This window comes from Cnephaeus nilssonii (genome assembly GCF_951640355.1).
Source record: "Cnephaeus nilssonii genome assembly, chromosome: 18".
Lineage (NCBI taxonomy): Eukaryota > Metazoa > Chordata > Mammalia > Chiroptera > Vespertilionidae > Cnephaeus > Cnephaeus nilssonii.
The window spans coordinates 48,544,017-48,570,845 of record NC_137089.1 but is presented as its reverse complement, the minus strand read 5'-3'; the positions used below and the strand labels follow the sequence as shown (position 1 = coordinate 48,570,845).

The 26,829-nt window shown below is 45.3% G+C and overlaps 1 protein-coding gene across 1 annotated transcript in view; it reads left to right on the top strand.

Annotated features, from left to right (window-relative positions):
- RALYL (RALY RNA binding protein like) overlaps nt 1–26,829 on the top strand; it is a gene marked incomplete at its 5' end in the record, with an annotated part of 274,838 nt that overhangs the window by 196,695 nt on the left and 51,314 nt on the right. Inside the window, 2 exons of the mRNA XM_079795890.1 lie at nt 7,614–7,661; nt 23,152–23,315. Of these exons, the coding sequence (XP_079652016.1) occupies nt 7,614–7,661; nt 23,152–23,315 (212 nt within the window). The remainder of the gene's footprint in view (nt 1–7,613; nt 7,662–23,151; nt 23,316–26,829) is intronic.

Below are 26,829 nucleotides of genomic sequence, written 5' to 3'. Positions count from 1 at the left end.
AAAAAATAAAAAATATAAGTGAAGAACAGTCTAACCCAAGGTGGCCATTGTAATGGTCCAAAATTCTAAATTAATAGTCAGATGTTTAAACATTCTAGTGTAGATATGTTGTTTTCTTACAAAATGTAATAATAATAACTGTTAGAGGAGAAAGTTTCACAAACGTGTACCATTCAGTTCAAAAAATATCTCCTGGGTGACAACCCACACCTCTCCTCCCAGGCTCCCCCTCCTGTGAGGCAGAGGCGTTCACAGCCAATTCCATACACTCTTCAGCCAGAAGATTGCGGACATGCCAAGAATGACACCTGTGCACTGATGACTGAATCAGGTTAAAACAAAGAGATGGGTCTTACCCAGCGGGACTCTGACATGAGCCCTCCTGGAATATCTTACTGTGAAAACTCCAGTGTCGAGAGATTCAGACAGAGTAAATTAAGTTCAAGGGAGGAAGACAGGAGTGATTAATGGGGTGGAGAGGCTGGTCTGTGAAGGAAAAGGCTAACAGAAATAAATCTGTATAGATTAGCTATGTGACAGGAACAGAAGAGGGCTGACAAGCATTGATTCCAATACAAATTCAGAAAGACAGCAAACAATAACACCAGCAAAACAAGATAACAAAAACAAACAATAGCACAGGAGGTGGAATTTAGTCTAACTCAACAAACTTTTTAATTGAGGACGATGAGTTAGGCCTTTAAGGATGGATGCATATTCAACACAAGGAAGATACAACACGTTGACAGGTGCACACCTGAGCAGAGCCCCTGACAGGGAGCTTTGTGCTGAGCAACCTGTCCAGTGAAGGCCAAGGCTGTGGAGAGGAGGGTCTCTCTGAGAGCAAGGAGCCTCGCTGGGCCACACAGAGCGCAGGGCTGGGACGGGCGGAATGAGTGAAGAGTAATGGACACACTGCTGACTACTGTTGCAAGGAGCAGCTGCATTTTGGAGAGAAATGAAGTTTGCAGTCTCAAGGTTACCTGGAGGTTGTGCGGAGTAGCTGGAGAGGTGTTGCTGCGGTTCTCTGTTTATTCTGACACTGTGTGAAAAGAATGCTTTTAATTCCTTAGCAGCGTATGTGGTAGGTGGGGATCTGGGAGAGACCTGAGACCAGGAATACCTGTTGGGAGCCGGTGTCCCTGCCCCAGGAAGACTGCGCAGCTCCAGGCCAGGCCTTGCAAGGAGCTGGGGCATGGTTCACCTGCTTTCATACTCACCGTTCTCTCATCAAAGGTGTCAAGATGTCTATAAAAAATAAACGTTCATTCTCATGGTAGCTTTAGAAAGTAATCACGAATTGAAGAGGGTTGTATTTAGATATTTCTTTTCACTCATTCTAAACCAGCAGACAGCAGTGAAAACGAGACACAGCTTGGAATTCCATGTGCACCTCTTCTTCCTGAGAGCCTATTAGGGAAAGGTGACAAGCACACCCCATCTGTCGGTGCTTCCAGAATCCCTCGGCTAGCTCAGCCAGAAGAGAGAAAAAGAAATCTTTTTTTTTTCTTCTCCTTCCCTCTTGTTCCCAGAATTCACCCTTCACATATCTTTCCATTAAAGTCACCACCCTTCAAATGTGTGAGAGTAAGCTTGACACAGCAAGTAAGAGACCAGACTCTGACCAGGGTCGGTGGGTTGTTTAATCTTTTGAACTTCTTAGGCATTTGATCTTCTTAAGCTGCCAGGTCCTAGTCCACAATAGCCTGGAATTTCATAAGTCCTTTAGGTTCCTGCTAGCCTCCCTCCCTCCCTCCAACCCCCCGCCCCCCTGCCCCCAATCCAAAGGTCCTTGGGAGTAAATCCAATATTTTGTCAATAATGTTTAGACTAAATAACTTAATTCACTGTTTTTGAATTTTGAATCTATGCATGTGTGTATCCACTACACACACACACACACACACACACACACACACACACTCCGAAGTAAATGTACAGATTTATACATAGGAAAATGGATAGATGTTGTCCGCATATTATCTCGGCAAAGTTGACAAATCTGTTCAACTATGCGTATGCACTCTGAGAGTTGGCAGCCTACGCCCAGCTTTACGACAGGTTGGAGCAGGGTCTCTGGTGCCGCTGAGGCCACGTCCTGCCCAGGGAGAAGGAGCTCTGCACGCTCAGGCAGTGAGCGCCTGTCCTCACTCCTGCACCCAGGACTCCCGCGGGCGTGCTGAGAGGACCGTTCTAGAGAGCCATGAACTTCCCGAAGCACCTTCTCCACGCTCGCTCCACCGCTGATCCCGCCGCTGATTCCGACCAGCTAGAAGGACCAGGCCCAGTGCCATCTCTCTCACGACACCTCTGATCCCTGTGTCCCACCAACCACATCCCAGAAGCTCCCCTAGTAGTTTCTATTTCTATTTTGGCACTTGCGAAATTCTGCTTTGAATTATGATCTCCCGTGTATTTGTCTGATCACTTACCCTTAGAGTGACTTTCCTTGAGATTAGAAGCCATGTTCCGCCTATATTATCGACAGCTCCCAGTATTGTGCTTACAATAAGTACTCAATAATTGATTATTCAGCTTGCTTTGGAGAGCACAATGCAGTCATTGAGAAGCTTGAGTAATAGTCTCTATTGACAAGGTGTCTGTTAGGAAGTCACTAACTGCTCCCTCCTTGTGTTAAGAAGTTTATTAACATTCTTCAGATTATATTTTAATGAAGTTTCATAATGGAAAATACCAAGAATACTTTTGTGTATTAGTCTACTCACACTAAGCTGATTTTATGAACACAAAGGGATTAGAGAAAATGGATCTCATATATTGCAAAACCCAATGAGTTGTGATGATCTCTTCTTCTATAAATGAAAAAGTATAAATGACATTCCAGGAGCATTACTAGGTTTCATTCAATCTTCAGTAATAAAAGAAAGTGTGTGTGTGTGTGTGTGTGTGTGTGTGTGTGTATTGTATGACACTCAACAATTACTGTACCAATTCTGATTTCTCATTAAATTTTAAAGAAATGTGAGCAAATAGATTAAAGGTGCATTGAAAAGTAGAATAAAAATCATGAATGTGTACCAGATTTAAAAGTGAAAATACAAAGTATTTGGGTTACATAGTCAAAATTTTTATTCCACTTTTCTAGAAAGTCAAGTACTGCTCCTTGCCACTGGCTTTGCCCTCAAATGACAGAAATGCTGACATTTACTGCAGTTAGTTTCCTCCTGGACCATGTGCTACACAATCTAACTTATTGCCCTTTGTTTTCAGTGGCCTAAGGTCCAGGGTGACATACAAAACTACCGCAATGAAATTTGCAAAAATTCCTCCCTTAAAAGCCAAAAGAGATTAGCCCCAAGCATAGCAGCTGTCCTCCTGGCTCGGGGGAGGGCAAAGAGGACCTTTTCAATGTGAAAGACAAGTGGTTTTCTGGCAGTAAAATTCTAGGATACATAATGTGCCTTAGCAACTTCAATGTGACTCCTGGAGATGCCATTTTTGACAGCTAATTTCCAGTGAAGGTTTGCACAGAACGAAAAAGGAGAGATTTTTATGAAAGAGATGCAATCTGCAGGGAGGAAAAAAGACCAAAAAAAAAAAAAAAGGAGTTGAGGAGGGCGGCAGGAAGGCCCAAGAGAGCATGAGGAACGTGCATGAGACAAGCCCCGGGTGTTCTCTCCATCCCCTTGGATCTCTTCCTCCTCTTCGGAAACCCAGCTCGATTTTACAGCCAATGAACTGAGCCCGAGTGTCTGCTAAAAGTTCAAGCCATCAGGACAAAAGCAGGCTCATCGTGATTGCCCTGACGTTTCATCTCATTACCAATTGGACAGGCAAAATCGAGTTCATGATGCAGACGGGGGGCTTGGAGGTCAAACCATTCTGACGCTCAGCCTTGCCTGCTCTTGTGAATGACCTTCGCAGTCAGGGTCAAACAAAGCAAGCATGATGGATAGGTCACTTAAGCAGCCACTGAAACAATAAAAACGAATTATTTTTTCTTGTGCATTTTTAAATTTCCAGAGGCTGTTCTATTACTGAAGTGTTTCCTAAAGGCTGAAGACACAGGAATGGGATGATCACCGTCAGCTACATTAGAAACATGTGTTAATTGGTCCGTGTGTCATCGTATCTTCTTGCTATTAAGCTCTGCTGTCTGAGGTTGTAATATAAAAAAGAGTCTCAGGAAAAAGATTATAAAATATAATTAGCATTTCTCAGTGCCTGTCCACAGATGGCTGTCTAAGGAAGACAAGGTGCCCATGCGATGGAACGTTACTCAGCCAAAAGGAAGAACATCCGGCCATTGGGACAGTGTGGGTGGGCCTTGCGGGCATATACTGAGTGAAATAAGTCAGACAGAGAAAGACTAATACTACACAATCCAACTTATATGTGGAATCAGGAAAAAACTCAGAAAAAGAGGGTAGAATGGTGTCAGCAGGGCCTGGCGATGGGGAGAGATGGGGAGACCAAAGGGTACAAACTTCCCGTTATAATATGAACATATTCTTCAAATAATCCAACACAAGCTAAAACAATAATTATTCATGACAAATTAGAGTGAAAGTAGCATGACTTTAAACAAAAAGTGATATTTATCCATTATACATACACTAAAGTCCCAGTGCATGAATTCGTGCACCTTGAAAGGAACTGTGGGTCATGAAGCTGCGGTGGGCACAGGGACAGGTCTCAGCCCATCCTCTGTGCCCCCTCCCGGCCCCTCCCCTCACAGCCCCCCCCCCCCCCCAATCCTCTGTCTGCCAGCAGCCCTGCTCCCGCCGCTCACACCCATGATGGCATGGAGCGATTGGGACCGGCGCCAGCAGCAGGTGTGAGCAGCGGCTGCTGCCCCAGTCACCCCTCAGGAGCAAGGGGAGGTGGAGAAGCCCTAAGGGGCGATTGGGGCTGGCAGCCGCCGTTCGCACCCGCTGATGGTGCCGAGTGATTGGAGCCAGTGTCGGGCACTAGCAGCGGGTGCAAGCGGTGGCTCCAGTGCTGGCAGCAAGTGCGATCAGAGCCGGCACTGGCAACAGGTGCAAGCGCCTGGTGGGACCACGGCACACAGGAGCAAAGAATTTTCAGCAACCAGGGCCACACCTTGGTCTGGCACCCCCGCTCACCTGCGCCACCATCCCACAGTGGCCGATGCCCACCTGCTGCCAACGCCCACCATGTTCTGTGCATGCCCCCTTGTGATCAGCACATTTCATAGAGACTGGTTGTTCGATTGTTCAGTTGTTCTGCTGTTCGGTCTATTTGCATATTAGGGTTTTATATATATAGACTAGAGGCCCAATGCACAAAATTCATGCAAGGGGCTTGGACCTTGCAGCCCTGGCTGCCTCATGGCCCAGGCCCCGTGGCCACACCCACTGGTCATTCGGAAGATCATCTGGAAGGTTGTTCCAGAAGGTCATTCTGCCATCCAGTCTAATTAGCATATTAACTCTTTATTATACAGGATATATACACACTGTTATATTATCCTATCTAATAGAAGAGTAATATGCAAATTGACCATCACTCCAACACACAAGATGGCCGCCCATATGTGGTCAAAGATGGCTGCCCCCATGTGAACACAAGATGGCCGGTAGGGGAGGGCAGTTGTGGGCTATCAGGCCAGCAGGGGAGGGAAATTGGGGGGGACCAGGCCTGCAGGGGAGGGCAGTTGGGGGAGACCAGGCCTGCAGGGAAGAGCAGTTAGAGGAAACCAGGCTGGCAGGGGAGTGCAGTTAGGGGTGACCGGGCTGGCAAGGGAGGCAGTTGGGGGGACCAGGCCTGCAGGGGAGGGAAGTTGGGGGGACCAGGCCTACAGGGGAGGGTAGTTAGGGGTGACTGGGCTGGCAGGGGAGGGCAGTTAGGGGCAACCAGGCTGGCAAAGGAGGGCAGTTAGGGGTGACCAGGCTGGCACAGGAGGGCAGTTAGGGGCAATCAGGCCAGCAGGGGAGCAGTTAGGCGTCAATCAAGCTGGCAGGGGAATGATTAGGGGGTGATCAGGCTGGCAGGCAGAAGCAGTTAGGGGCAATCAGGCAGGCAGGCAGGCTAGTGGTTGGGAGCCAGCAGTCCTGGATTGTGAGAGGGATGTCCCAGATTGGAGAGGGTGCAGGCTGGGCTGAGGGACACACACACCTGTGCACAAATTTCATGCACCGGGCCTCTAGTTCAGTCATAAAAAGGAATGAAGTGAAATTCCGTTATGTGCCACAACGTGGATAAACCTTGAAAACGTTTTGATAACTGAAACAAGCCAGACGAAAAGGACAAATACAGTACAATTACACTTATAGGACGAACCTAGACTAGGCCAATTCACAAAGACAGAAAGTAGGATGGAGGTGACAGGGCGGGGCCAGGGGTCACGGAATGTCTGTTTGGGAAGATGAAAAACTCTGGAAGTAGATAGTGCTGATGTTTGCACAACATTGTGAATGTACCTAATGGTGCTGAAGTGCATACTTAAAACGGGCTAAAATCATAAGCTTTATGACAAAATAAATGAGTAAATGTTAAAAATTATCACTTCCTTGTAGAGCAGATGCTGTGTTGGCATGAGAGTAAACTTCTCCCAGCTTGGGCAGCCGCACAGCGTCACCACAGCGCTCTAGACCTGGATTCAGGAGTTTTTCCTCCAGTGTCGGCTGTCACTTCCTAGTGGTAAACATTTGAGCAATTGCTCAGGGCAGTAGCTCAGCTGGTTAGAGTATAGTCCTGGTACACAAGGTTGGGGACCCCTGATAAGGCACATACAAGAATCAACCAGTGATGCATAAATATTGGAACAACAGAGCTGTGTTTCTCTCTCTCTCTCCCTCTCTCTCTCTCAAAATCAATAAGTAAAAAATAAATTCAATATTTTTTGTTTTTTTTGAGCAAGTCACAGAGGTCCTTTGCGCTTTATTTTCTTCCAGTTGCAGTATCCAGCCAGGGTTGTTTTGAGGACAAGATTAAAAGGAAATACTGCATAGAAAGTGCTTTATCAACTCCACACTATGGTGCATGGGGGCAAAGTGTATAATTTATTCCTTTAAGGTGCTTAGTCATAACAACCTTATCACTGAAATGTACTCTTTAATTCCTAATTGAATACCCTATAATATTGTTATAGTTGCTATGATTCAGCCAAAGTGGCTTTTTTTTTTAATTTTTCCCGATGTAAAAGTATTGAATCATAGTGTTTAGAATTTTAAAAGCTGAATTTCTGAGGAAACCACATTCCTACTTATCATTCTTAGAATGGGCCGCTAAACCCTTTCATTTATGCTACTTTGATTCCTTTTGTTCACTGGTTAGCCTCATTGCACAGACCTTAGGAAGAAGAGACAGCGGTAGTGTATTTTGTCTAGAAAAAAAAAATGGGCTTCAGTCTTGTTTAATGACAAGTATTGAAATATTTTATTTCGCTTCCTGCTCTCATCTTCCATTCCAACCAACATCAGTCTCTGCGCTGTCAGACATGTGGCAGTTCTCAGGCACGCTGTGATAGAGAAGGAAACATCATCGTGCAAGACTCTTCAGACACATAATTACATTGAAAAATCAGTATTTATAAAGTGACCTACATTGCTTGCTAGAACGTCATAAATTAGCACCAAAATCAATGTGGTTGAAACAAATGTCAACTAACTTTTTGTTTCTCCCCTTAGTGGTTACGTCTTCGACTATGATTACTACAGAGATGATTTCTACAATCGGTATGTGGACTTTTCATCTTGTTTCCTTTGATTTAAATTATCTTTTAAGTATTCTGTACATTTCATTCATGAGTATTCTTGATTAATGTGTTTAAAATATTCTATAGTAAAAATAAAATAAAATATTAAGTCCCCCAAAATACAATTTAGACAGCTTTTCCCATTTTCATGGTACTTACTGGACTACATAAAGTACAACTTGGACTTTTAGGTGCTTAAGCCTAAAATTAGGTGTCTGATATTTGGGTAATATTTTAGAGATTTAATCAACCAAAGTTATTTAATAGGTCTGTTGTTGACTTTGAATTTCTTAAGACAGAGCTTTATAAACCCAGAAAATGACTTCAACCTTAGCCACCTGCTTTCATATGACAATTGAGCAGCCCAGATTGGTTTGATTCGGTGGAGTACACCGCACACTCACCCGGCAAGTGGTGGGGGCAGGAGAGGAGGCCGTGCACTGCAATGCTAATAATCAGCGGGGAAACGGGACTTCCCATGGTCTTTACAAATGTTGATTAAAACATTAAAAACTACCTTATTCTAGGCTATACATGTACAGGGAAATAGAGTAAAACTAACAGTTATGTAGTACACTGTCATTTAAAACGGTGAAAATATTGAGAGTTAATGTGTTTTATTTCTTTGCAAAAAAAGGCTTTTCCAAAATAGTTTGAGCAGTCAGTTCTCCTAACTCAGGGCGTGGAGCCGGCGAGTGGGGGCCTCCCCAGGGTGGATCGGCATGGCGGCCGGGCCTGCGGATGACCGTGCCCCAGAGTCCTTCAGGGGGAGCTCTTTCCCCTCTGTCCCTCTCCTGGGACTCCCCACTTTCCTCGTCCAGGTCCATAGGTTTGCTTTTCCTGGATCCCTCTGGCTCCACATCTGGAGTCAACCGGAAGCGTCAGCCTAGCTGCAGGGGTAGGGTTAGGGTTAGGGTTAGGGTTAGGGTTAGGGTTAGGGTTAGGGTTAGGCTGTGTGCCCTGTAATCCCACTGGCATTACGTTTCCGCTTAGATGATATTTACATTTCACTGGCCTGACATTCACATGATAATTCCATTACGTGATCTTTACCTTTCACTGCCATTACCCTCTCCAGTTCCTGCTGCTCTTTCCTCTTGGTGACCAGGTCCCCCTTGGGGTTATCCATCTGCGTGAAATGCCACATGGCTCATCCTGAGGACACAGCACCCCCACATCTGCTGTCTGTGTGACCCGAGTGTCAGGTGACCGCAACCCCTCACTGACGGCCCTCGAGCGAGGTGCCAGGCTGAGGGCCGGTCGTGGGGTGCCACGGTCTGTGGACTGAGAACCTGGCAGCTAAGCTTGGACTTCCTGAACCTTCTCCCAGTCCATCCGCTGAGGACCCCGAAAGGCGCGGGGTGCTGGGGGGGGACTGGTGCTATTTAATACGACGCTGGCTTGACCACGCAGAGGTATGCAAAGTGAGGAGCCGCTGTACAGAGGCCATCGGGCCAACCAAAATGATGGAAATATCTCTTAAGCCTTTAATTACAAGTTTCATTCAAACAACATTCCCAAGGTCTGGGAAAGCAAACTTGGAGAAGAGTTGGCGATGGACATTCACAGACTCTGAGGGAAGACACGGTGCAGCCCTTGTCGGGTCCAGCCCCGGGTCCCCTCCGGTTCCCCGGGACCTTCCTGAGTGGCTCCTTCTCCTCGGACCCGCGCCGGCTCCTTACCTGACTTCCCTGCAGCCCTGAGCACACGCGTCCCGACCAAGTCCCCTCTGGCCCCTCCAGGGCGCGTGGGCCTCTGCTGTGTCTTCCTCTCTGGGTGCCAGGATTTGCCTCCCGCCCCCCGCCCCCCCAGGCAGGCAAGGGGCTCGGTTGGCTAGTTTTTGCCTCCAGGCGCTTTCGTGTCTCCCTCGCAGTGGAGACCGGTCTGTGTTATTATTTCATCTCCTTGCGTCTAGAGAGACTGGTTTTCCCAGGCGCACAGTTAATTAATGGCAAGGCTACGAGCAGAACCTGCGGCTGTGGTGTGACCTGCGGTGTGAGGATGCAAAGCGCAGGGCCAAGGGCCAGGAGCAGCCTTGCCCGGGACGCAGACCCGCAGCCACGCCTCCTGACCACTGCCGCCTGCTGCGGAGAGCAGGTTACTGCACTAGCTAGCCCTTCGTGGCCAAATATGAATTTTTAAGAACTATCTGATCAAGTCATTTCTATCATTTCTGCAAAATATACTTCATTTTAAATATTAAATAGCTTCTAATAACTTGTCCTAGAAATGATGTGAAGTTCTGGCAGCATTAAAATAACCCACAGATATTAAGAAAATATAACATTTACTAGAAGCCCGGTGCACGAAATTCGTGCACGGCGGGGGGTTGTCCCTCAGCCCAGCCTGTACCCTCTCCAATCTGGGACTCCTGGAGGGATGTCCGACTGCCCGTTTAGGCCCGATCCTGGTGGGATCGGGCCTAAACGGGCAGTCGGACATCCCTCTCACAATCCAGGACTGCTGGCTCCCAACTGCTTGCCTGCCTGCCTTCCTGATTGCCCCTAACCGCTTCTGCCTGCCAGCCTGACCACCCCCTAACCACTCCGCTGCCAGCCTGGTTGATGCCTAACTGCTCCCCTGCCAGCCTGTTTGCCCCCAACTTCCCTCCTCTGCCAGCCTGGTCACCCCTAACTGCCCTCTCCTGCAGGGTTGATCACCTCCAACTGCCCTTCCTTGCAAGCCTGGTCCCTCACAACTGCCCTCCCTTGCAGGCTGGGTGTCTCCCAACTGCCCTCCCCTGCTGGCCATCTTGTGGTGGCCATCTTGTGTCCACATGGGCGCAGGATCTTTGACCACATGGGGCAGCTATATTGTGTGTTGCAGTGATGATCAATCTGTATATTACTCTTTTATTAGATAGGATAGAGGCCTGGTACAGGGGTGGGGGCCAGCTGGTTTGCCCTGAAGGGTGTCACCGATAAGGGTGGGGGTTCCCTTGGGGTGTGGGGCGGCCTGAGCGAGGGGCCTGTGGTGGTTTGCAGGCCGGCCATGCCCCCTGGCAACCCAAGCAGAGGCCCTGGTATCTGGGATTTATTTTCCTTCTACAATTGAAACTTTGTAGCCTGGAGCGGAGCCAAGCCTGCTGCTCCCTCCGAGGGCCCCAGCCATTTCTGTGGCAGTTAATTCACCTTCTACAATTGAAACTTTGTAGCCTTAAGCGGGTGAGCCCGGCCAGGGTGTGCGGAAAGCTTTGCTTCCCCTGTTGCCGCCGGCAACCCTGGCCTGCTCTCTCAAGCTCCATTCTGCTGCCATTTGTTTGAATTTGTTTACCTTCTATAATTGAAACTTTGTAGCTTGAGTGGAGGCTTAGGCCTGCAACAGCTATGGAAAGCTTGGCTTGCTCTGTTACCTGGGAAACCTTGCTCTCTGTGGCTGTAGCCATCTTGGATTGGGGTTAATTTGCATACTCGCCCTGATTGGCTGGTGGGCGTGGCTTGACTGGTGGGCGTGGCTTATGTAGCAGAGTGATGGTTAATTTGCATATTACCATTTTATTAGAGAGGATTTTAATTTTTACTGAATTTATTGGAGTGACATTGGTTAATAAAAGTATACAGGCTTCAGGGGTACAATTATACATACATCATCTGTATATTGTATTGTGTGTTCACCACCCAAGTCAAGTCTCCTTCCATCACTATTTACCCCCCTTTACCCTCTCCTACATCCCCCACCCCCTGGCAAGCACCACACTGTTTTCTGGGAAGAAAACGTAACATTTAGATAGTCTTCAAACTATTTGGAAATTTTCATGTTTGACAATTTTAAAGACATTTTCTAATGCAGCTTTTTTTTGAGTTGTAGAGCATTATCCTAATTACTATGACTGAAGTTTTCAATCAGTGTACATTGTCATTTAGTCTGTCAGTGTGAAATTGTTTGAGCATTATAATTGCTTGAGTATTTTCTAACATGCGACTTCCTTCCGAATGGAAAGAATTTCAGAGTTTGGTCTAGATGGCAAGAGACCCAAGTTCTGGGCAAGTGGTCAGGTCCAGTCCTCTCACCTTTACAAGGAAGCCAAGCCCGGCCGGTGTGGCCCAGTGGTTGAGCGTCAACCTATGAACCAGGAGGTCATGGTTTGATTCCCAGTCAGGGCACATGCCTGGTTGGGGGACTTTTTTCAGGCTCTATCTCCAATTGGGGGGCGTGCAAGAGGCAGCCGATCAATGATTGTCTCTCATCACTGATGTTTCTGTCTTTCCCTCACCCTTCCTCTCTGAAATCAACAAAAATATTTTAAAATAAAGGAAGCCAAGATCAGCATTTTTACTTTGTATAAATTATTGCTTAATAAAATCATTAATTAGATTAGATGTCATTAAATAGATAGGTAGGTAGATAGGTGGATAAATAGATGACAGAGAAATAGATAAGTAGATATAGATAGACAAATAATAGGTAGGTAGATAGATGATAGATAAATAGGTCAATAGATGATAGATAGATGGATGATAGATAGATAGATAGATAGATAGATAGATAGATAGATAGATAGATAATAGGTAGGTAGATAGGTGAATAGATGATAGATAAATAGATCGAAATATGATAGATAGATGGATGATAGATGGATGATTGATAGATGATAGATAGATAGATAGATAGATAGATAGATAGATAGATAGATAGATAGATAGATAGATCTTACCTGCCAAAGAGCAAGAGCCTTAATCAGCCAAATAATTACAGTCTGAAGCTCTCAGATGCCTCTTCTCTATACAACAAAGCTGACTCTGAACAATTTCCAAATAATCTGTGTGTCTTATATAAAACCTGTTTGGCGTGTGAGTGTGCAGAAGAGTGCTGTGCTTGTGCGGCTGACAGGCTGTGTGAGCAGTCTGTGCTCTCATCAGTGTGTCTTCCATTTTTTGCACTTGGCTGACACAGACATGAGCACCTGCCACAGTGGCCCAGCCAGGAGTCTCCTGTGAACACAGGTGCCCAGGCTGGAGCATCCAGACCAGGGAAATAGCTCACAAGTCAGTGTTCAATTTTATCCACAGTGATTCCTCATACGTTCAATTCTGTTTTTTATTTATGGTTCTTTTTTTTCTTTCTTTCTTTACTGGTAGTGCAAACTTGGACACATTATTTAATACCACAAACCCTGTTGTCTCATCCATGAAGTGAGCATGATACTAATTCCTGCCTCATGAGTCTGTGCTGAGGATTACATGAAGTAGCATATGTGTAACAATCAGCATTATGCCTGGTATTGTTTTTAGTGCTTCATCGGTGTTGGTTAAGCACAGTTAGAGCAGTAACGGTTAACAATGAATGGATTTCTTATACCGATATTCTTGTGGCAAAGTCCCAGTGACAGAGGAACAAGCGGCTGGTCAGCGGTCCTTCCTCACTGCCCTCACTACAAGCTCCGGGCGTTCTGCTTGTAGATTGCCCTCCTGCCCCCAGAGCCTCCCGTTCAACTGGCCACACGGACCTGACAGGGACTCTGGGTCAGGAACACAGAAATCACACGGCTGTGTCACAGGGATGTCTGCATGGAAAAAGCAAAGAGGAAACTGATATCATGGAGTTCGAGATGGCACGAAGCAGCGGCCTCCTCCAGGGCTGGGGACCGGAGCAGAGGTTGGGACCATGGGAGGGACTTTCAGCACTGACACCTGAGCGGGCTCTGCTCGGCCCCTGCGGCTGTGTCTGAGTCCGGAGGGGTCCCTGACCACTTCCAGGAGTTTGAGGGGACTGTTCTGCCAGCCAGGGTGGCAAAGCCACTCAGCCTGGGCCCACCCCTGCTGCAGGGATGGATGGCCGCTGCCGGGGTGAGGACACGGGCGGAGGGATGGGGACAAGAACAGGATGCCAAAGCACTCTCCCTGTCCAGTCTCACTGTGTCCCCTCCGGTCCCTTGTTAGTGTGGTCTGCAGAGTCCCAACCCAGCTGTGGCTCAAGCCGCGGCAGCAGCGGAGAGATGCTATCCTGGGAAGGACAGCATCCGCATGGTACCATCGCCCTGTTTCTGCCCATGGGGAGTCTAACGCACATGGGAATTACCAACCCTTGGGGAGTTTTAAACGCTTAGAAAACTTCTTTAACAAAGGTCCATCTTATCGTGGTGGTTCTGATACACTGGCCCAGCAGTAACTTTTCCTAAGGCTAATCGAACACCTATCCCTAATTTCAGGGGTGGCGAAGAGTATCACCAAATAGGACCTGAGTGGCTATTCCACACGTTCATCTCTTTATGCCACGCAGAGCATTGGGCTGCAATTGACAGCACTCGCTGGCATTTTCTGCTAAAAGGGCAAGTCCAGCTCTAAATGAAGGACTTCACACGTTATTAAAACAAAACATCTTCCAAGTAAAGCAAAGGAGGCGGGTCCCGGAATCCTATTGAAGCCCCCAGAGGTGATTTCCACTTCTGAGGTGGGAGCAGGTTAAGGCAACCTCTATTCAACAAACAGCCTCAGGAAGAACACTGAGCAGTTTGAACCAGGAATAGGGGCTGCTGTTAATGGAGAAAAGGAAATGCCAGAGGTGCTTGGCCCAGAGAAATCATATTCCCAGTAAGCAGTCAGGGGCTCACTCAACTCTGGGACCCTTTTGACCTCCTGTTAATTACCAGAAGAGAAGCCGCTAGAGTTGCAGTTCATGAAAAACCTCTAGGTTGCAATTGTTTCAGACCATTGATTGTTGAGCACAGTCTGCATTTGTGAATGTTGGAAAAACATATTAGCAAGAGGCAACGTCTATGTCATTATGCAAATTTGAATTACCAGCTGGTAGAGTGGTCTTCCACTGAGAACATCTGGAAATAGCAACATGGCACAGTAGACAAAGGGTACAATGTGAAGGCAGAAGAACTGAGTTGCAGGCCAGCTGTGCACATGTCAATGGCTTAAATTTGGGCAAGTCACCTCCTCCCTTTTTTGCAAGTTTCCTTCATGGGAAAAATGGCTCAACAATGCCTACACTGCAGAATTACAAGACTTAAAGACTCATTGTATTACTATTCAAATGCGCCATCTTTGTAATTACCCAAAGCTATATACAAACTATAGCAGATAGCAAAGTTGTACAAAATATAAAAATTATGTTAAAGTCAAACTATTATGTGGAGAAACCAAGATGGCAGCATAGGTTAACACCTGAACTGCTGACTCACACAACAATTTAAAAACTACAACTAAAAGACAAAATGGACATCATCCAGAACCACAGGAAGGCTGGCTGAGTGGAAATTCTACAACTAGAAGGAAAGAGAAAAGCACGCTAAGACTCACAGGAGATGTGGAAGGCAGAGGTACAGAGGCACGCTTGCAGAGAGGGCTGACAACTGAGTACACAGCTGGCTTTCTCAGTCGGGAGGGAGACACAAGCTCCTGACTGCTCTGAACTCCAGTTCCGGGCGAGACTCTGGGGACCCAGACTTATACGGGGAGAAACTGGACTGTCTGGCATCAGGCAGAACTCGAGGGTGGCTTTCTTTCAGAGGTGCTTGCAATGATTACAGCGGGACACTGAGACCCAGGGTCCTCTTAGGGCAGGGCTGACAGGAAGCCATTGCTGTTTGCTCCACCCTGAGACTCTGCCCCCTCCAAGCTAAGTGCAGAGGCTTTTGCATATGAATGGCCTGGTCCTTTGAATTCTAAACTTACCTAACAAACTGCAGCTGAGTCAGTGAGACCCAGAACATCCAAAAGAAGGCCCAAGGCCCCACAGCAGCTTGCATTACTTCACAGCTGGGCCTCATCTGGGCACCTCCAAAACCCAAATAAAGAAGAGGAATCTGCAGATCTCTCCATAGCTTCTGCTGGGTGGCCTCAGGCAGAGGCTAAATTAGCACCTCCTTGGAGATCCAAGAGCTAGTGTACCCAGGGGTCAGAGTGGGACCAATTCAGATTACAACTCCTCAGGTCCATAAGAGACATACTCAGGGGGCAGACTCAGTGAGCACCAAAGCCCCATTGAAGCAAGTCTTGTCTCATAAGGGTGTCTCCAGCACAGAAGTTCTCCCATTGTAGACACAGTTGATCCTCACAGCCAACTGGCCTAGAGGTCAATTCCTCCCAGTGATATCAACAACAATCAAGGCTTAACTACAACAAGGCTGTGCACACAGCCCACAAATGGGTGCACCAAGAGTGTCCACCTCAGGTAACTGGGGAGGCTGAGCTACTGGGCACTATAGAACACCTAGCACACAAAGCCACTCTATCAACTCAGGGAAGCAGCCAAAATTCAGAGACAAAGAAACAGGTCACAAATGAAAGAAATGGAGGAAAGCAAACGATTGGATATAGAGTTCAAAACCACGGTTATAAGGTTTTTCAAGAATTTTCTAGAAAAGGCCGATAAATTTAGTGAGACCCTTGAGGATATGAAAAAGGACCAACTAGAAATTAAACATACACTGACTGAAATAAAAAAATAATATACAGAGATCCAACAGCAGACTAGAGGATCCCAAGAATCAAGTAAAAAATTTGAAATACAAAGAAGCAAAAAACACCCAACCGGAAAAGCAAAAAGAAAAAAGAATCCAAAAATATGAAGATAGTGTAAGGAGCCTCTGGGATAACTTCAAGTGTACCAACATCTGAATTATGGGGGTGCCAGAAGAAGAGAGAGAGCAAGATACTGAAAACCTATTTGAATAAATAATGACAGAAAACTTCCCCCACCTGGTGAAAGAAATAGACTTACAAGTCCAGGAAGCACAGAAAACCCCAAACAAAAGGAATCCAAAGAGGACCACACCAAGACACATCATAATTAAAATGCCAAGAGCAAAAGACAGAGAATATTAAAAGCAGCAAGAGAAAAACAGTTAGTTACCTACAAGGGAGCACCCATACGATTGTTAGCTGATTTCTCAAAAGAAACTATGCAAGCCAGATGGGAGAGGCAAGAAATATTCAAAGTGATGAATAGCAAGAACCTACAACCAAGATTACTCTACCCAGCAAAGCTATCATTCAGAATTGAAGGTCAGATAAAGAGGTTCACCGATAAGAAAAAGCTAAAGGAGTTCATCACCGCCAAACCAGTATTATATGAAATGCTGAAAGATATTCTTTAAGAAGAGGAAGAAGAAGAAAAAGGTAAAGATAAAAATTATGAACAACAAATACATATCTATCAACAAGTGAATCTAAAAATCAAGTGAATAAAAAAATCTGATGAACAGAATAAACTAATGATTACAATAGAATCAGGGGCATAGAAAGGGAGTGGACTGACAATTTTCAGGGGGAAGGGGGTGTGGGGGTGCGGGAAGAGACTGAACAAATATCGTACACCTATGGATGAGGACAGTGTGGGGGGGATAAGGGCAGAGGGTGGGGTGGGAACCGGGTGGAGGGGAGCTATGGGGGGAAAAAGGGGGAACAATTGTAATAATCTGAACAATAAAGATTTATTTTTTTAAAAAAAACTATTACAAGAAAGATCATTCAAGATCTTAGTCAGCAAGCCTTTGAGGCCTGTCCCAGAAGTGTTTGCACAAGACCAGGGATGGCGGACTTCACTGAAATCTTGGAAACATTTAATGACAAAAAACAGAAAGAGAAATTATTCATCTACTGGACACAAGTGAAGGGAGACTTTAAAGGGTATTTTCTGATCAGTTGTAACCAAAAGCTTATCTGAAGTTGGGGTGGAAATTATAGATGAATTTTGAGTCATTCAAACAGTATAGAAAAAAGATATACTAAAAGGCTATAAAAATCACTTATGTGGGTTTCAAATACAGCCTTGTTTAAAAATCAGGAGACAACTTGATTTGGTTTTATAGACTGTACACCTATCCAAAGTTAAGCAGTTTTGAAGAAAAGGTTTCAATGTTTGATCAAGTCAGGGGGGAAGATCCTCACTGGTTCCCTGGATTGTTTTCTTTTTTAATGTATCTTTATTGTTTAAGTTATATAGATGTACCATTTACCTCCCACACATTGATCCGTTCTAGCCCACCTCTGCCCCAGGGCCAGGCCCTCACCACACTATTGTCTGTGTCCATTGGTTATCCATATCTATATATATATAAAAGCCTAAGCAACCATTACCATCAGACAACTGGTGGGTAGCTATGATGCACACTGACCACCAGGGGGCAGATGCTCAATGTAGGAGCTGCACCCTGGTGGTCAGTGCACTCCCACAGCTAACCTCCCGCTGGCTGGCCAACCTCCGGTGGTCCCTCCCCTCAGCTGGCTGGCCCCGATTGGCCCCTATCACCACCCAGGCCAAAGGACCCCACCTGTGCACAAATTCGTGCACCAGGCCTCTAGTATGTATATAAGTTCTTTGGTTAATCTCTTCCCACCCACCCCTCCACCCCCCACCTTCTGAGATTTGACAGTCTATTCCATGTTTCTATGTCCCTGGATCTATTTTGTTCATCAGTTTATTTTGTTCTTTAGGTCCCACATATGAGTGAGATCATGTGATACTTGTCTTTCTCTGACTGGCTTATTTCACTTAGCGTGATACTCTCTAGGTCCCTCCATGCTGTGTCAAAGGGTAAGAGATCCTTCTATTTTACAGCTGCATAGTATTCCATGGTATAAATGTACAACAGCTTTCTTATCCACTCATCTAACTGATGGGAACTTGGGCTGTTTCCAGATCTTAGCTATTGTAATTAATACTGCTATGAACATAGGGGTGCATAAATTCTTTCTTGGGATATATTCTTAGAATTGGGATCACTGGGTCAAATGGCAGTTGCATAGTTAATGTTTTGATCCCTGGTTATCGATCATACACCTGCTAAAAGGTCCCAGTGAGAACGTGGCCAGGAACCTATTCTCAGGGTTTGGGTCCAGGCAGCCCAGTGAGTAAGCCCCGAGTCCAGGCCACATATTGTTCTTAGCATTAAGCACATGGCTATACACTCTGATTCATAAGTAAGGAAAATGAAGAAGTCATTTTCATGAAGGAACTTTAGGAGAAAACAAGTAACTGCCAATTCTTGAACTCACTATCTAAAATGAACATTCAGTGTTCAGTGACAAAATGCTCTACAAATGTTACATTTAAATTATTTTTTAATTTTAAAATCAAATTAGTTGACAGTAAAAAACAGGCATTCAGTCAAAAATCCACCAGCCAATGATTTATTACAACAAGGTGTGTCTACTTGAGAAAATGCACCACCGACATGAAAAGAACCATTAGGAAGACCGCAGAGCAGGCTTGGAATGCTGTTAGTATAAGCCAAGGAGAATCCGTCAGAAAGCGTGACTGCACACATTTCTAATTCTGTGAAGAATGGGGGTGCTTGTGGAAAAAAAGACTAGAGAATGATGCTAGCTGTTTTAGAGTGTAACACTGGGATTGGGGGTTTTCATCTATTTTCCCTAAAATGTTGCTTTATTGTTGTTAAAGTTTAATAGTAACAAGTTTTTAATAAAAGCAAACATTCAAAATTATATTCATTATATGTCAATATGCCATTGAATTGCCTTGTCCAAAAAGAAGCCATTTTAATAGCTAATGCCCTTATTCTTCCTAGAGACAAATTATGTCTATTTTGTCAAGTAAGTTAATATTAAAATTATTTACCAGATTTTAGCTTTTGCTATTCAATAAAATTACATGTTTCTGATATTATTAAAGCAAAGAAAATTCCAAACAAGAAATGGGCACATGAAAATTAGAAAAGTTTATTAAATAAAGCAACTTAAATCCTCAAATTTCCTCCAAGGGCTGCTTTTCTTAAAATATGACTGCATTCGTTTTATTTAGTGTTTGAGAGTAGCTCTTTTAGAGTTCTTGTTTTACAATAGACCTTGGGGAAGGAAAATTATGTCTAGCTTCATTGTAAACCATTATCTATTTGATCAGTAAATATTAGGGGGGAATAGCATTCTTAGATTTTTAGAGGTTTTAATTTAAAATAGACACTGGGGAAGGAAAACTGATGTGTTTGGCTTTATCATGAGTCATTATCTATTTGACCAGTAAATACAGGGAGAAAACGGTATTCTGACTAAGCAATATTGGGGGGAAATGAACCATTACAGAAAGACCGGGAATCTATATAATTCTAAGAGTGGAAATAAAAAAATAAGATGAGGGAAGAAATGTTAGTTTTAACTGACCTTTGGAATTTGGAGTCCACTGAACTCCGTTGGTTGGCGTCTCTGTTGTCCTATATGGATCCTAAATGGACTGTTTCCTTTGTCTCAGCCCCATCCATACTCTGTGAAGGCAACATTTCTTTGAGCTGTGACACACAGAATTGGGGTAAGAAGCCAACATGGGGGTCCCCTTCACAGCTGCTCTTCGCCCACTTCCCCGGCATTGGGGTGGACCCCACATCCCATCTCAGTACCCCTACCCAGCCTGACCCTGCTATGCTTCTATGCATAGGACAGTGCCCAGTCTTCCTCCCTTTTCTTTCTGGTCAACTCACACGTGCCCAGTGAAGATTAAGAAACTCCCAAACGCCATTTCATTTTGTCAAATTCTGTGAAATGCCCATACCTTTCTTTGTCTGTTTTTTTGTTTTGTTTTGTTTTAACTTACATATCACTTTTAAAAGGTGATGTTCTGCCGAAACCGGTTTGGCTCAGTGGATAGAGCGTCAGCCTGCGGACTGAAAGGTCCCAGGTTTGATTCCGGTCAAGGGCATGTACCTTGGTTGTGGGCACATCCCCAGTTGGGGGGTGTGCAGGAGGCAGCTGATAGATGTTTCTCTTTCATCGATGTTTCTAACTCTCTATCCCTCTCCCTTCCTCTCTGTAAAAAATCAATAAAATATATTTAAATAAATAAATAAATAAATAAAAGGTGACGTTCTGATGCTGTATGCCGTCCCATCAGTTTGGCAGAAGGACCTGGTAAAACGGCACCTGGTTCTTGGTGAGAAGGAGTCACCTCACTCCTTACCCCCTTTGAAGCAACTCAGCAAAATAGTCAGAGAACCAGGCTAAACTATGTTGGAATTATCAACAAAGGACAGGACACATACTGAGGACGTTATAAAATGTGTGTCACATACAGGAAGTATGTCAGATGCAGCTGCCTTCTCTCCACATAGGCTCAGACCCAGCAACATACGGGCTTTGTGCTCCTCGGCTGGGGAGGCAGGAGAGATGCTGCTAGACTTTTCAGTTCCCTATAAAATAGCACTCGATTGCATCGTCACTGAAGTAGCAATGAGTACGGTACTTTATTTGGCCTGAATTTTCATTATAGCATTCTCATATCGTTACAGATTTCAGTGATGCTTTAGAAGTGCTCCTTACCAAATGTATAGATTAGCTTATTTAATGAACCTGCTAGATTGCATGGCCTGGGGCAATGGTCTGTCCAAAAGAGCTTGCCTTTCATCTCAAGGCAAGTCTACCCCGGGAGAGAAGTTGATTGCCACATTTTCTCCTCCCTCAATAGCTGCCTGCGAACTTTGGTTCACTGACTTAAGGTGCTCTGCAAATTCAACTTATAAAGAAGTCCTGGAGACCTTGTTTGTGGTGAAGTGAGGGGTGGGCTTGGTTGACCCTCTTGATTCTCCAGGCCTGGTAGGAATGGCGCTCCTAACCCTGGTTGACACTCTGCCTACATTGCAAGGACCCCCACGAGCTGCTCTTTGCTAGCAGTTCTTTGGATCTAGTGGACTTCGCTTATTCGCAGAGGATGGCTCCCCCCTTGAACTCTCTCATTTCATTTCTTTTCCTTCCCAGATATCTCTTGCTTTGTCCACAGCATGTTTCCCAATTGTTTTTGAACACTTTAGCTTGCTAATGCTGGACATTCCTAGCTCTAAGTTCCGCTTTAAATGTGGTTCATATTCTAATTCTTTTCCTCCAACAGGCTGGAAACCAGCCGGTCTAATTGTTATCATATTTCACATCTTATTCTCCAAAACAATTATCCCATTTTATCTGAATGTGTAAATAACATATAGCTTTATGAAAGAACCTATTATAGAAGGTTTTTAAAATCTTTCTTCCTAAAGAAATGGAAAGAGGGAGGATCATAGGCATAAAAAAAACAAAAATGGCAATAAATAAATACCTATCATAATAACCTTAAATGTAAATTGATTAAATGTTCCAGTCAAAAGACATAGGCTGACTGAATAGATAAAAAAAAAACATGATATATATATATATATATATATATATATATATATATATATATATGCTGTCTACAAGAGACCCACCTCAAAACAAAAGATGCACACAGACTGAGAGTGAAGAGATGAAAAAATATATTCCCAAGTAAATGGAAAGGAAAAAAAGGGGGGATAGCAATACTCATATCAGACCAGATTGACTTCAAAACAAGGGCCATAACAAGAGACAAAGAAGGCCATTCATAATACTAAAGGGAAGGATTAAAAAAGAAAATATAACCCTTGTAAACATATATGCACCCAATATAGGAGCACCCAAGTACATAAAGAAACTCTTGATGGACTTTAAGGGAGAGATTGACAGCAATACAGTCATAGTAGGGGACTTTAACACCCCAGGGACATCACTGGATAGATCTTCCAGACAAAAAATGAACAAGGAAACAGAGGCCTTAAATGACACACTTGATCAGATGGATCTAACCAATATTTACAGAACATTTCCCCAAAGCAACAGAATATACATTCTTCTCAAGTGCACATGGAACAGTCTCAAAAAGAGAACATATATTAGGGCACAAAACAAGTCTATACAAATTCAAGAAGACTGATATAATAGCAAGCATCTTCTCAGGTCACAATGGCATGGAGTTAGAAATCAACTACAATAAAAAAAAAACAACTCAAAAACACTCAAATATATCGAGGTCAAATAGCATGTTATTAAACAATAAACAATGAATGGGTTACCAATGAGAACAAACAAGAAATTTAAAACTCCCTGGAAACAAGTGAAAATGAACACACAACCACCCAAACCTATGGGACACAGTGAAAGCAGTCCTGAGAGGAAGGTTCATAGCACTGCAGGCCTACCTCAAGAAACAAGAAAAAGGACTAATAAACGATCTCACCTTACAACTACCAGTAAATGACTTCGACAGAGAACAGCAAGAAAAGCCCAGAGGAAGTAGAAGGAAGGAAATAATAAAGATCAGAGTGGAAATAAATGACATAGAGACTAAAAAAAAAAGTACAAAAGATCAATAAATCCAAGAGCTGGTTCTTTGAAAAAATAAACAAGATTGATGACCCCCTAGCCAGACTCAACAAGAAATAAAGAGAGGGGACCAAAATAAGTAAAGTTAGAAATGAAAGAGATGCTATAACAATGGACACCTGTATAGGTCCTTTCATACCTGACAAATGAGCTCATATTGGAGAGTCAGATTCTAACGTCCAGAAAGCATAGTATAATTTTTGCTTCTTTTGAGAAATGATTTTCTAATAAATACCCGTTTCCAAATGTTAGATAACCAAAACATCTACTGAAGTTTTCTGCCAGGCCATTCTCTCAATAATTTCCTCCCTGGACAGCATGCTGAGGCCCAAGCCAATCTTCCCATGTCTGTGTTCTGTGCAGGTTGTTCGATTACCACGGCCGCGTGCCTCCTCCTCCTCGCGCGGTCATCCCGCTGAAGCGCCCCAGGGTAGCTGTCTCCACGACTCGTCGGGGAAAAGGGGTCTTTTCCATGAAAGGGGGTTCGAGATCTGCCGTCAGCGGGTCCTCTTCATCAGGCTTGAAATGTAAGTAGCCTCCTTCATGGCCTTTTAAAGAGGGTGGGGGTAGATACATTGCCGGAAGCCTGTGTCAGCAGGTAACCACACCAGCACGGAGTGTCTGCTGTGCACTAAGTACTAGGGGAAAACTGGTAAGAAATGGGTCACTTTCCAGCACAAACACAGGCGTGACTGAAGAGACGAGACCCAGGAACACTTTGAAAACTTTGATCTGAGCAAATAACGAGCTGTTGGCCCTCTTAGCTTGTGGCATTTAAAGTCCTGAAGCAGAACATGTTGCTTTCAGTGAATGAACAATTTCCCTTCTGAATAGAGTGCATATACTACCTTTCCAGAGGAACACTATGCAAAATCCGTGCGTGTGTGAGTAACTGAAAATGCATTAGGATCATGAAGATAGGCAAACTGCATAGTAGAGATGATAAAAGTGTAACTTGTCGAGTTACTAGACAAGTTACTAGAGGCCCGATGCACAAAATACGTACTCATTACTAGAGGCCCGGTGCACAAAATACATACAAGAGCAGGCCTTCCTTCCCCCGACTGCCAGCACCGGCTTCCCTCTGGCACCCAGGACCCGGGCTTCCCTTGCAGCCCTGGCTTCGTCTGGAAGGTCGTCCAGAAGGACGTCCTGTCTAATTAGCATATTACACTTTTATTATTATAGATGTGTCTGCAGACATACTTAATGTCATAAAAAATAAAATCCTATATAATAAAAGAGTAATATGTAAATTAGCCATCACTCCACGAAAAAATGGCAGCGCCCATAGCAGACGCTGGAGGCATCGCCCCGGCAACGGGAGCCCAGCATCTGCTCCTTGGCCACGGAGGGGTCCCTGGCCAGAGGACTGGGAGCGTCCGCTCCACGGCTGTGCTGCGGCAGAGAAGGGGCCTCCGGGCCGCGCGCCCACGTCCCCGCCCCAGCCTGCCTTTCGGCGGGAGGGAAGGGGCCTGTGGAGCCGCGAGCTCAGCATCTGCGTGGCAGGGGAGGAACCAGAAAAATGGATCTTTCCAGTTCCTGATGCTGACAGAGCCCTATGGCTGCCGGGGTCCTCCACCTGCAGCCCATCAGCCCCAGTCGCAGACTGGAAGCCCCCTGACAGCACTCCAGATGGGACCAGTGTGGCGCTGTGGTGGTGGGTGTCAGCGGGCATGCTACAGACATCAAATCACTGCCACTGAGTCCACCCCCCCACACACACACGCAAGTAGTATGGTCCAAGGGGGTGACTCCTAAGGCAAGGCTCCCATGGCAGCTGATGCTCACCATGCCAGGTGAGGAAGCCAGACCTGAAAGCCCAAGCCCCCGAGTACCTGAGCTGCAGGGCGTCGTGGGCCAGGGCCCTGAGGAGGCCCCAGGACAAGCATCTTCCCAGAGGCTGTGCAGAAGGAGGGGAGGAACCTCTGGCTAGAGGCCGGGGTGAGGGATGCTGGTGTCTTTGCAGGCCAAGACAGGGCTGAGGGACACCCCCCCCCCTCCGCACCACCGTGCACGAATTTTGTGCACCGGGCCTCTAGTATTTATATAATTTTACATTGCTGAAACGTAGAGACACAAACTTTCTAACTAAACACACTTCTAAATTTTTACACAGACTGATTCAGGAAAAACTAATATATTATTGGAATACTATTCCTACGGAAAAGAGAGTGAAGTTTCCTGCATTCTTTGAGATTACATTCTAGCAGAGAAGAAACAGACAATAAATAAACAAATTAAAATGTGAGATAATACATGGCCGATTGTCTCTATGTTGAGGAATCGAGTAGAATAGAGCAACAGAAAGGGTTGGGAGAACTCTGTCACAGGATAGTCTCTGACAACCTCTTGGATGAGATGACATGAGCAGAGATCTCAAGAAAGTGGATGAGTGCCCGGCTGTCATGGCTCCGAGGTTGAGTGTTGACCTAAGAACCAGGAGGTCACGGTTTGATTCCCAGTCAGGGCACATGTCTGAGGTAGCAGGCTCAATCCCTAGTAGGGGCCATGCAGGAGGCAGCTGATCAATGATTCTCTCTCATCATTGATGTTTCCAACTCTCTCTCCTTCTCCCTTCCTCTCTGAAATTAATAAAAATATATTTTTAAAAAAAGAAAAGGAAAGGAAGTGCATGAGTACGAGAGTGCTCCAAAGTTGTCGGGGCAGGGCGTTCTGGGCAGAGAGAACCGTGAGCACAGACATGTTCAATCAGCATAGCTGGGGACCAGGGAGGAAGCCAGGGAGGTGCAGAGCTGGGGGGGGGAGGGCGCGGGCGGGGGAGATAGGGGAGAGGAGAGGGTGGCTTGTAACAAGCGCAGGAGGTAGGGGAGGTGAGAGTCAGTGCAGCTTGGGGGCCCTTAGAGGGACTTTGTGGTCACTCGGCATCCCAGCCCTTTAAGACGAGTCAGGAAGTACTGTTCTCCCAATGTACCCATGAGGAAACTCCGGGAGGTCACATGGCTGGTAAGGGGAGGGCCAGGCCTGCACCGACCTCGTGCTTCCCATGCCAGGTGCTGTACCTACCACAGGACACTGCCCTGGCCTTCCGGGATGACCAGAGTTGCTAAGACGGAATCACTGAAACACGTGGTCTTTACGTGAAGATGTACACAAAGTTAGCTCAGGGAGAAGGACCCACTGATGCTCTGGTAACTGATAAAAGTTTGGTTTGCTCAGAATGTGGCCGAGAATGTGACCTAGCTAATATCACCCAAACAGCAAGTAAAATAGATTTACAGTTCCCTGTGCGCATATCTGCCCATTTGTCTATCTGTTCTGCGGTAGCTGAACATGAGTTCCCTTTCTGAGTCTTAGTAATAAAATAAAATGACTTTCAGCAGCAATTCCTAAACAGAGTGTTATATGCTCTCAGATGATTGTCAAAAGCAAAGCAAAGTTCTCAAATTCGGTTTTTCTGTGGGAAATTGAACATTGAATGGCCTGCGAGGTTTACAGAAGACTTTTTCCTACCATGGTAATATTAACTTCAAACAGAAATATCAGGCATCTGTGGATTCTTTGCCCTGTGGTCGCTTTTAAGACAAAGTTTATCAATGGCAACATCATTGGCCTATTGGCCACAGCAATTCTTCCTCCAATTCTTCATCGGTGAGAGTGTTCTGAGCTTCGCAGATCATGTAGCATTCCTGACCCCACCCCCAAAGGCCAATGGCCACCCTGTCTTTGTGACAACCAGAAACGCCCTGGTCCTGAGGCAGGGCTCCTGAGGGGACGGCCCTCCCTCCTCCGTGGCCGTCTCTGGCAAGTGCCACTCAACTGTGCAGACTCGGCCACGAGGTGGCCTTACCCACCTGCCCTGCCCGGCGTGCAGAGAAGATGGTGGACTCCAGTGGTTATTTTAATGTAAAATCTTAGTATTCAAGTGGTTATTTTTCACCTTTGTATTTTTTGATTTCTAGTTTATCTTGGGTCATGGAGAGAGAATGGGGATGATGAAAATTTTTTTGAGATATTTATTAAGAATGTTGGTTTCTTTCTTTTTTTTTTTTTTACAATAAAGCTAAATTTTATTTTATA